At 32.0% G+C, this 11,728-nt stretch overlaps 2 protein-coding genes across 2 annotated transcripts; one reads left to right on the top strand and one right to left on the bottom strand.

The window, feature by feature from the left end:
• Positions 1–570: 570 nt before the first annotated feature.
• Positions 571–6,649, bottom strand: LOC105638730 (alpha/beta-Hydrolases superfamily protein). Its single transcript, XM_012222588.4, has 9 exons — positions 6,497–6,649; positions 6,183–6,370; positions 5,936–5,965; positions 5,130–5,256; positions 4,890–5,036; positions 1,916–2,046; positions 1,697–1,834; positions 1,408–1,506; positions 571–1,019 (listed from the first exon to the last, which is right to left on the bottom strand). The coding sequence occupies exons 1-9, from the start codon at positions 6,546–6,548 to the stop codon at positions 789–791; spliced, it is 1,143 nt and encodes a 380-aa protein (XP_012077978.1). The 5' UTR covers positions 6,549–6,649; the 3' UTR covers positions 571–788.
• Positions 6,650–6,970: 321 nt separating this feature from the next.
• Positions 6,971–8,206, top strand: LOC149497078 (uncharacterized). Its single transcript, XM_089720006.1, has 3 exons — positions 6,971–7,045; positions 7,487–7,640; positions 7,713–8,206. The coding sequence occupies exons 1-3, from the start codon at positions 6,971–6,973 to the stop codon at positions 8,204–8,206; spliced, it is 723 nt and encodes a 240-aa protein (XP_089576132.1).
• Positions 8,207–11,728: the final 3,522 nt, after the last annotated feature.

An 11,728-nucleotide genomic window follows, 5' to 3' on the forward strand; every position in this document is an offset into this window, starting at 1 on the left:
AAAATAAAAAGATCAAATAAAATAAATTTAATAGCTTTAGTATGATTAAAAATATTTAAATTATTAAAAATATTCAGTTTTTCAGTTTTTATAATTCAGTTTATATTCTGTTTCGCCTTATTATAATTCAGTTTTTATCCTCAAAAAAATATTATTAAAAATATTCATAATTATTAAATTATATATTATATTTCATAATCATCTATTTTTCTTAATTGATTCGATATAATTAATAATTTTTAAAATATTCTTAATTGTACAATTACAATAATGTTACCTTAATCCCTGCAACTCAGATAGCCTCAAATAATTAAATACTAAACTATTTATAATTTTTTTAAAAAATTTATATTTATTTAAATATTCAAAATTAAATATTCAAAACTCAATACTGAAAACAAAATTGAAGGACCAAAACGAAAAAAACTAAAACTTTCAGTTATTTTTTTCAGAATCAAAACACAAAACTGAAACGAACCAAATAGAAATTTTTTATTTGATTCTAAAAATTAAGCTTCTTTTTTCATTTGGTGTAAAATTAGAGTGATAATTAAATAATGAAAAAGTTAATTATTGTAAACAAGCTCAATGGACCTTTCCTATTAAAAACTGACTGTCAAAGGTAAAAACCTTTGATTCAAAGTGAAAAATGTGAATAAATACAATGTTTTAATTGTTTATGTACATGAAAAGGACCTTATTTTTCAACAATAAAACAATCTGAGCATACTCATTTTTCTTTTATTTTTTCTTTTCAATGTTTATGCAGTAATTGAATTAATAGGTAACTAATCAGCAGGTAATTGTTTCTTTGTATGCTCATCAAGCCAAGAAATGATATCATTAAAAACTTGAATTATCACTTCATCTGGCTCACCTTCAAGAAGAGAATGTTGAGCATCCTTATAGAGCTTAAGCTTTTTGTCCGGATTACGAGCTTTCTCGTACAATGCCTTGCTTACAGATGGATCTGTTACAATATCATGCTCTCCGTGTAGAGTTAACAGCGGCAAAGAGACCTGTAATCATAGCAAATGTTTTCCATTAATTTCTAATAAACTCAATTCTCTTGGATTGATCTCCTCACAAGGATTCCTTAAATCACTAAACCTTTATTCATAACAGTGTTAACTCTTTTCCAACCCCTTCAAGTATATCATTCAACATGCTAAACACAACGCAGCTTGGATCTAGTTCTAGGTAGACAATAAGTATCACAGCTTGTTATGTAAACAATATGCTAACAAATGGACAACTTAGACATCTGATGGTAGACCTCAGCGATAATGAGCAGAGTAAACGGAATCTCATTCTAGCAAGAAATAATGAGTAAAAATAGAATAATGAACAATTTGTTAAAATCTCATAGCATGCAATAAAAAATAGGAAAAGAATTGGCAGACATACTTCTTCCAATCGCTTTTCTATCTCTTGAGTGGTTCTGAGCAGCTCTAAAGCTGTCTTCAACCGTGGCTTATCCTTGTAAGCAATAACATTGTAAGCTGTCTGCATTTGAAAAGAGGAAGAAAACGCTTGGGATAAATATCCAACCAAAATAATGAAAGTGAAGGAAGATCAAAAGAATAATGAGACACCAAAGCTTCCGGTATGCAATTATAATCAAGAAGTTCCAAACAATACAACCAGTTTTTATGATTTTAGCACTGATCAATCTATTCAGAGTAAAAAGATGTACCAGCTCCCGCTTCTTTACTTCCCTAAAAGCTGCCTCAGCCAGATCCTTTTGTGGAACTAATTTTTTTGTTGGAAGAAAATTGGCCACCCCAATCAATAGTCTCTTCACTACCAATGGTGGAACCATGTCATCTGCAATCTATAATAAGTGGTTCAGCTTCTGTAAGGCAAAAATTGCAAAATCATCAAGATACTGACATTATAAAGTTGAGAAAAATACTTTGCACATAGGTGCCACAAGAATAGCGCCATTCCATGCATTGGGTTGTTTTAGGTGCACCTTCAGGGCGACAGCTCCACCCATTGACTGCCCAAACAGGAAGCTTGGTAGAGTACTAATGCTCGGGTCCTCTGCCATACAAATGAATCCGAAACATAAATAAGGACAGGCCATAATCTGATGTCATATTTGCATTCAGCCACAAGCAGACACACAGAGAAAGCAAATATTATACATCATTGCTGCTTGCATACATATAATTCTTGACATTGAATTCTTGAGTTATAAAACCTGATATAAGGGAGACCTTGTCCAAAACCCAATCAACAAAAGAGCAAAAACTTGAAAGACAAAAAACAAGAGAAAGTGACCAAAGGAGGCTGCTCTGTATGCAATTGAATCCTCCATATCATAATCAAAAAAGAAAAATGCTCAATTGGTGCCTTAACTTGGTAATAAAAGTGAGGTTTATCTAAGTGCGAACGCTCAGGTACAAATTTCATCCACAACAATATCCCTTCACCAATCCTTTGAAAAAATGAAGGGAGGAGGGGGCTTTGGGCTTTTGAGTGGGTTCATAATTCAATTAAGAAATTGATAAGGAATTGCAAAGAGGACGTGTAGATCATTGCCAGGAGCAAGTACTAGATGAACCCACTGGATGAAACTAGATTGCAAATACTTTTTCCTTGAAGGCAAAAAAAAAATCCTATATACAGCTTGAACATTGGAAATTGCAACCCATTCAGCTCTTACCTTCATCATAATTATTTTTCTAGAAGAGCTGCACACTGTGTTTTTGAGGAGGTCATTTCCCCTAACAGAATCAGGTCATCCTAGAGAGCTACCACGAGAAATCAAGTACATTTTTTGAAAAATATATAGAAACTGAAATTGCAAGGTTATGAATTTTAATCATCATCTACTGATTATCTACGGTAATCAATATATGCATCTGGATTAACAGAATACATGAACATTTTTGGTTTATAAAGTCTTAGTCCTTACCAGAATATGAAAATAAGAAATGATCATAATAAAAGAACCAGAAGAAAATTTGTGCAATTAGTACATTCATAGCATAAAAAAAATGACGACAGCAGATATATCATAAACACACAAATCCAAGTATATTTGACACATGAAACACTAATTTTCCACAAGATGGGTGACTGGATCCACGCCACATCACATGCATATTAGTGATGGATGTAGAGTAGTAGCATGGTCCAGCTGCCCAGCGTGAAAATGACCAAACAGCCCAAACTCTTATCTTATTTTATATATATCTAATCCCTGCTCAGATTTAGAATACATCGAAGACTGATAAGTCGACAGCAAAAAAAGAGAAGCACATGCATGCTTAATGCAACTAAGCCCCAAATTAGAAAAACAGCTGCAGGAACAACCACCTCAAACAGGAGATTATGTAAAGAAGCAGCCTCAACCTATGCTTGAGTCCCATTCTGAAACTAAATTAAGATCACCTATAATAACTCCCTGGGGCACATGATAAATGACTCAACTGTCAGCTATCCTAAAGAATGAACACAAAAATGCAAACTCCAGTAATCAGATTCAATGCAATTAAACAACATGTAAAGTCAATGCAGTGTTATTTAAAACAATCATTGCTAGTCTTCTTAATACAAAACCAATTGTAGTCCATGACATCCATCTCATTACAAATATGAATTTATGTTTAGTAATTATATTTTTTGCTTCTTCAAGACCTTATCATATCCAAAGAACAGGCATGAAAGGGCACTCTCAACCAAGGTTGATTCTCCCCTCCTCACAAACACCACCCCCCACCCCCGCCCAAAAAAAAAAAAAAAAAAAAACAATGGTGTAATCCTCTCTTCAGGATGCAAATTAACTTGCACTGCATCCTACAATAGCACATTGAAACTTGGAAAGTGGCTTTGAGAGAAAGATGCAAAGAGGTGAAACAGAAAAAACACAATCCAGAATATGATCCCAGCCAAAATCCAACTCCTCTATTCTTTCTTCCCCATCAAATCACATTGCTTTGCCCCATATTAAAATGAAAGCAACAGAATCTCAAAGAAAATGAATCTAAAAATCTTGTTACGAGCTTTAACTGTTTTATTGCTTAATAACATTGAACATCTTCCATGAGGGCTCTTGAACAGGGAAACAGAAACTCAGAAGCAGAAACATGGAAATACAGAAACGATACGGAAAAACAACATTTTACTCAAAATTTTACATGGTCAAACAGTTATTTTATATGGGGAAGACGGACACGTAGAAATGTTTCCGAAATGCAGTAACGCCCATGACTGAGTTTTCGTGCATCATAGACCAGAAGCGAAAGTTCAAAAGACACTTTGCCACCCCTAAAAGAACTGTAATGGTAACAAAGGGGTATGCAGGAAGGGTTAGGTTTTTACCTTGTTTATCAGCTCAATCCAGTTTTTTCACTCAACTTTAAAACCCATGTCAGTTTCTTCACTCTATTTTAAAACTCCTAGAGACCATTCCCAAGAATCCATAAATTCAGTAAAATTTCTAATTGAGGTTTTCTTTTTTTGGAAAAAAAAAAGTTTCTAAGTATTACCAAGGTGCAAGTAGTAAATAATCCAAGAACCATAGGCTAAGCAACAAGCCCCAATTGATCAATATCTTAAAATCCTCTGCTTCCTCAAGTGTCATAATAAAAGAGACAATCTAGTGGTTGTATACAAGTTACTTATCAAGTTAATATCAAAATTATGAATTCTAGTTAGCATTTACTACTGTCTATATTAGTGATGATTGGTTACCCCTTCAATATTATCAGGCAACAACGTGCTCTGGGGAGTAACCTTCCAAAATTTCTCACATTAACTTGTTACCCATGTCTCATATGCATTTGAAGCACCAAAATTGAACCTCACTCATTTACTTCCAAAGCAACAGCATTAGTTTCTCATGAAAGTACTGGGCATATTAAAACAGCTGACCGCACCTTTGACTTTTGAAAAGTGCTCAATTACATCATCGACTAGCGCATCAAAACTGGGAATATAGCCATGAAGACCTTCTGAAAGACCAAATCCTGGATAATCCATTGCAAAAACTCCATATCCAGATGATGCCAGCTTTCTTGCAATACCTGCAAGCAATTCCGAGAATCAATAAAGTTTTATCATCATCAGAGTATTCCTAAAACCTCATTCTATAAACTTTCGAAATAATAGCAACGTGCCTTCAAAGAAAAATGTGCAAGTGTCTCCATAACCATGACAATAACACACCACTGCTCTAGGGGAAGAGGTCTCTGGAAGCCAACTTTTTGTGAAAATTTCCAATCCTCTAGAATTAACCTGAAATGACTGTAAAAGCAAAAAAAATACCAAGTAATAATCTTTATTCAGAAATTAGACTGTAAAAACTATAGAACGTCAACCTGAAGAGAAAATAAAGAAGCGTTTATCTCTCTCAAAATGCTCAGTTCAAGTTTCAAGAGTTTGCCAGGGAAGAAAATATGATTTGCATCCACAATAGCATATTTTTGTACACCAAAGAGAGCTAAAGAAAAGAGTTATTCTCTTCTTTTAAAAAAAAAAAAAAAATTGAGCGTCTGAAAGAGAGAGTAATTAATGGCACCTCAAAATGGGCAGTTGAGACTTAAATGCAGACTCCTAACCCTTCTCCTGTTAAAACTTACAACCCCACATGATTATATGATATGCGCATTTTGATACATGTTCAACTATAAATGGTTAAAGCAGGAATTTTGCTAGCAAGAAATCAGAACTGTACATGTGAAATGCAACAACTTTGCAACTGGTCAACTTCAACTGCTCTTAACTACTCTAAACCCAAATACTTATTTCAAAAAAAAAAAAAATCTTATAAACCCAAATACACAATCTTTTGCTCCTTTTCTTTTCCATTTCCTGGCAAAGAATAGCCTCAAAGCCTTAATCCAATTAAGATTTTAAATATATAAACTATGATTATATAAATACATAAATAGGAAAAAGAAAAACAGAAGCATAGAATATTTACCTCCTTTATTTTCAATCCATCAGAAGATGACTGCAACATATTATTATTTAACCATAAAAAAAAAAAAAATAGTTAATAACTGTCGTTTCAAATAATCTCAAACATCAAACATTACTGAATTAACTTCAACAGTAACTACGATTATCCAAAAATTACAATTAATAGCCAGTAATCATTATCTTATCTAATTCTAATAATCAAAAATTAAAAATTAAAAATAAAAACACATACAAACGCGAAACATTACCTTAAACAATATATGATCAATTCCAAGCTGGATATCTTTAAACGCTTCACGAGCGCGTCGTCTAGCCGGTGCTTCGTCCATATCCGCATCGAGTATCTTCTGCAACTCTTTATCGATGCCTGGCAATCTCACTCCACGTCCCATTATTTCCCTCCTTTTCCCTCTGTTTCCCCGGAAACAAACAACACCTAACGCAAAAAATAATAACAATAATAATAAAAAAATAATCGGAGATGTGAGTGCTATTATATAGTTTTCCAGAAGCTTAAGCGTATAAAGAAATAAATATAAATTGTAAATAATATATTAGAGACCGTCTAATAAGCTACAATGGCCACCGTAGACTTTTCCGCATTTCAAAGCCATGAGGCAACGAAATCTGACTGTGGACAGAATAAATTAAAATTATTAAAAAATATTTAACATATGATTGTATATGTTTGTTTTTGGTCGTGATCTGAGTGGGAGATTTTTTTTTGTTTTTATTTAATTTTTATTTTCCAAAGTTTGGATTATTTTAATTGTTTGTTATGATTTTTTTTTTTTTTTAGTTTTTTTTATTAAATTTTATATTATTTTTAAAAGTTGGAGACACGTTACTTTGCTTTTATTTATTGGTTTTATTATTGGGATTGATGCTGATCTAGAAGGTTAAGCTTTTTTTTTTTTTTTTTTTTTTGATATTTATCTAGAAGGTTAAGCTGGTTCCAGCCTTCCAGGAGGATTCCGTTGGAGAATAAATTAGACTTACTATGCGGTTATTTTGAAAGGTGACTGACTGATTGATCATGTGGACGCCTGGGCCAGATGACAGTCCTTGTCGGCTTGTCGCCCACACTCCTGATGTCAGCAAGGAAAGTGAGGTGAGGCTGAATTTTGCCCTCACAATAGGAATTTATTTTCAATGAGATATTAGAGCAATCGTGGGCATCCTGATTAGTTGTTTTGATCCGAGGGATTTGTTTCTGTGGCACTTTGATAAGAAGGGAGTGTATACAGTGAAGTCGGATTACTATGTGAGTTTGGGAGTTTGAGGGAGTGAGCCATCTAAATAAAATTTATGGAAGTCGAATGTAGCCCCAAAGGTGAAGAATTTTTGTTGGAGAGCAAGTAGGAACTTATCGCCTACTCATCATAATCTTAGACGTAAGAGGATTGAGGTTGAGGCTAAATGTTTATGGTGTAGTGGTGACGAGAGTAGAGACCATGTGCTTATTCATTGTCCTAAGGCGAAGGAGGTATGGAGGAATGTGGGGTTGGATGGCCTGCAGTCTAACATTATTTTTTCTGAATTTTTACTGCAGGTTTTGTCCTTAAAAGGAGTTGGAAATGCATCGGACTGCACATTTGTTGCATGGAAAATATGGGCTGCTCGTAATAATGAGCTATGGCAACACCTTAGTCTATCTCCTGCTCAAATACATGTCGAAGCAGTTAAGTGGTGTGAAGATTGGAAATGTGCTTAAGTTGAAGAGATTCCAACTGCTAGTTCGATATACTCTCATCAACATCCAAGTGGTATGATTTCAGGTCTGCAGGGAAGTCGTCTACAACCTGTTGCTAATGTTAGGGGTTCGTTCGATTGGTTGTGCCAAGTGGATAGTGCGATTTTCTCTACCCAAGACTATGAGGGCTTTGGGTTTGTTATTGAAAATGCTGAAGGTATATTTCAAAGAGCGATATCTGGATTCTCAAAAGGTAATGGTTCACCGGCGATCATTGAGGCCCTTGCCTTGCGACAATATCTTTTGTTTGTAGCTGAGTTTCTACCTCCTAACGTATGCGTTATTTCGGACTGTCAACAAGTTATTCAGGCTCTACTTAATCATACTCTTGATAATTCTGAGTTAGGAGTTTTCCTTTCTGATTGTATACATATTTTAGATTCTCGTGTTGATATTTCTTTGCAATGGGTTCGTAGGCAAGTAACTTTGGCAGCTCATACTCTAGCTAGAGCTTCCATTGCTCGTTCTTGCTTTCAGGTTTGGGATGATATTCCTGTGTGTTTGTTGGACTATTATTAAGTTAATGAAGCTTTTGGTTTCTTCAAAAAAAAAAAAAAAAGACAATAAATTAATAATTTTATATTTTACTATAAATTGAAAATGTTTTTTAAGTTTTAAAGTGAAAATGTTGTTTTACGTTTACTTATGTTAAAATGAAAATGTACCGTGATCAAGTTGACTTGAAGAAAAATTGTGTTTGTGTCCATTCGGTTCGGTCAACTCGATCAATTTGATTATTTTAATAAATTTCATTTGGTAAATAAATGTTTAGTTAAAAGTTTGGTAAAAGAAAATTAAAATTTCAATGAGCAGTTAAAGATTCAATCAAAAATTAATTTAATCGAATTAATCAAATTAACTGATTCTCAAAACTATATCGTTTTGATTAATTAGTGATTAATAACTTTGGTTAATTTTATTTCGATTAAGTCGGTTAATCATAAATTTTAGTTAAATTCAATCAGTTAATTAAGTTTCATTTTCTTTAAATTTGATTCAGTTAATAATCAAAATTAATTCGGCCAAAACGAATTGGTTAAATTCAATTAAGTTAAAAAAAATTTTCTGTTAATTTATTTCGGTTAAAAATTACCCAATTTGATCGAATTGGCCAAATGTTCACCCCCTACCCAAGTCTGTCCTACAATTACATCAATATTATCTAAACGTGCCCTCCTTAACTCATTATATCACACCTGATTAGCAGAACATTATTAAATTTAAGAATAATAAACTATCTTTTAGTTGGATTAGTTAAAAAATAAAATAAAAAATTATTATTATTATTAAACTCTTAATTTGATTTATCTATATTGATTTTCTATTCAAATTTAAATTCTATTAAGAATTGTATATAAACACACGCAAAATTCACTACTAAAAGCTTTATTTATTTTGACTATTTAAAAATTTTTTTTGCTTTACCTATCAAAAGTTTTATTTCGTTTTTCCAGACTCATTTGTTTAATTTTTCAGTTTAAATTTTCAAACGAAGAATATAGAGGCACAGTCGAGCGGAAGCAAGGGCCACAGGCATTAAGGCTCAAAGCACAGACCCATCACCTGGTGACTAGACTACTCTTAGAGAGGCCCATACAAAACTTACCTACCAAATGTTTTTATTTATGCAATACAGCCTAAAAGTTACATCTCTTCTTTTAAAGGCACCGCATAGCCATCACCTCCTCTCTCACACTGAGTTGGCTTTTTGTACATCTTCTAATTTTATTAAATTCTCATGAACATAAGAAAAATGCTACGGAATTCCTATTAATCTCACACTATATATATAGTTCAAAGTTGATAAATACTCTACTAGAAGTAAGGTTGTACTTGTTCATGAATCAAGCCATTGCTAAGTTATTTCAAGCTCAATTCGGAAAAAAATATATATATATTTAAATTAATTTGATAAGTTTAATAATCAAGTTTGAGTCTCCTTATTAAACTTACGTAATAAGTGAATTAAATTTGAGTTTGAAGTTCAACTCAATAGTTATAAATACGTTGAGTTCAAATTCAAATTCAAAATCTATTAAACCAAAACAACTTTGATTTTAATGTAAATTTTAATTTGGGAAAAATTATAATACTATTCCTGTTGTTTGCAAAATACAACTAGTTTGTCTTTGTATTTTGAAAAATATACTAAAATGTCCTTATAATTTACTTTCGTCAGATTATGAGGTCATTTCGTTCAATTTTTACATCTTTTCAGTTAAGTACCTTATGAAATGATGAAAATACACCTCTTAATTTTTAAAATATAGGAACAAATTATTTGTATTTTTAAATAATAGGGACTACATTGTAATTTTTTCGCTATAATATTTTACTATCTCTCCTTTAACCTCTATGTTATTGATTTAATGAATAAAATACAAAAATTAAACAAAGGGATTTAATAGTATAATGAAAATAAAACATAAAGACAAATTAATATATTTTAAAAAAGGAGATATGGACTAATTGTATTCACAAATTGCATAAATCGTATTATAATTTTCTTTTTAATTTATCCAGTTCGCTCCTGAATTCAACTCGTTTTAATAAAATTGATTTGAAAAATTAACGCATAAGGCGCGACTCACAAGCTAATTACTTAAACTCAAACTCGGCTTGATAAAATTATTAAAACGAATCATGCGAGCTTTTATTAAATGGAACCTCCAAGAGCTCACAAACTTCTACATCCACTCGAGGCCCTACACACTATACATTGTCACCCATATTGATAAGATGCATGAATCATGAGAATTAGCAAAATAAATAAAGAAAATAAAAATATTCCATCACGTGGGCTAAAACTATGGGGTGTGATTCTCATTCACCGGAGGTAGTCCAAACTCAACAAAGGTTCTCAAAATGCACGTGCATTAGTTTATAAAGGAAATGCTCTAATCTACTAAGTGCAGGTGCAGGATATGTATTTCTGTTCCGACTTCATAAGTCGAACTATTCAACGCTCACTATGCTCGTTGCTTAGAAGAATACTATGGGACCCACTCCTTGCTCTTACGCGGTATTTTCCTCCCCAATCTTCGCCGCAAAAATGTCGCTACAGTCCCTCTTTTTCCTGGAAAAAAAAAAGAAGAAAATGCACAGTATTGAACATATACGGAAGCCAGCTGGAACCTTTGTTTTTTAAATTATCTATTTTTTAAATGTTCATTTTGGTCAAAGTTAAATCTGCCGAGTTCTTACTATTTTTCAACAAACAATAATATAATATCCCAAAAAATCAATTGGTGTGATTCCGACCCGACCACAGTAATTTTATTTTATTTTTTTTAAGAAAAAACATTGTATTGGGAAAATTTAAGGTAAGAAAACGAAAGATTTTTGACTGGAAAGTATGCTTCGGTTCGTCCATCAATTGGAAATTTTGGTCTTGCTTTCCAAATTAGATTTATTAAACACTACTTCAACACTAATCAAGTTGAAGAACCAAATGAATGAATTGCTTATTTAACCTCTAATCATTGTCCGAATCATAGAGTGTAATATATTAATTAAATAATTAAGTAATAATGTTATACTGTTGCACACCAAGATATAATCTAGTGGTAAATATTTTTATAAAATTTTCATAATTAATTAACAATTAAGTAATAATATTATGTTATTGCACATCAAGGCATAGTCTAGTGGTAAGTGCATACACGACTTGACAATAGATCCAAGTTCGAATTCCCTTCTCTTAATACTCAAATAAAATAATAATATTATTATTATTATACTATTATACACTCTATCTGTCACGTAATTTTTTTTTGCTTTAACCTGAACATACATACTAATTAAACTATAATCCTTTTTATTTTTTCTAACATATTCTCATTTTAATATTCTGTTGAAATTAAAATATTTATATTAAATTGTTATTGAAATTAATCAAAACTATTTGTTCAATAATCAAGGCAATTGGCTAATATATAAACGAAATATTAAATATTGATATTTTAAATTTGTGAGTGCCAAAATTCAATTAATGATAATTCAGTAGTTTGATTAATATATCTATTGTGGATGAAGCACATT

Source organism: Jatropha curcas, chromosome 4 (genome assembly GCF_041381405.1).
Source record: "Jatropha curcas cultivar XTBG-Jc1 chromosome 4, XTBG_Jcur_1.0, whole genome shotgun sequence".
NCBI classification, from domain to species: domain Eukaryota; kingdom Viridiplantae; phylum Streptophyta; class Magnoliopsida; order Malpighiales; family Euphorbiaceae; genus Jatropha; species Jatropha curcas.

What these genes read in the sequence shown, in the direction of transcription:
- LOC105638730 (XM_012222588.4), bottom strand. Translation starts at nt 6,548, where the DNA reads ATGGCTTTGAAATGCGGAAAAGTCTACGGTGGCCATTGTAGCTTATTA. An exon ending in TTGCACATTTTTCTTTGAAG is followed by an intron (nt 5,037 to 5,129) that starts GCACGTTGCTAT and finishes AATTGCTTGCAG; the next exon opens with GTATTGCAAGAAAGCTGGCA. An exon ending in GCACTTTTCAAAAGTCAAAG is followed by an intron (nt 2,047 to 4,889) that starts GTGCGGTCAGCT and finishes TTTGTATGGCAG; the next exon opens with AGGACCCGAGCATTAGTACT.
- LOC149497078 (XM_089720006.1), top strand. Translation starts at nt 6,971, where the DNA reads ATGTGGACGCCTGGGCCAGATGACAGTCCTTGTCGGCTTGTCGCCCAC. An exon ending in ATGTCAGCAAGGAAAGTGAG is followed by an intron (nt 7,046 to 7,486) that starts GTGAGGCTGAAT and finishes TTTTTACTGCAG; the next exon opens with GTTTTGTCCTTAAAAGGAGT. An exon ending in GTGGTGTGAAGATTGGAAAT is followed by an intron (nt 7,641 to 7,712) that starts GTGCTTAAGTTG and finishes GTATGATTTCAG; the next exon opens with GTCTGCAGGGAAGTCGTCTA.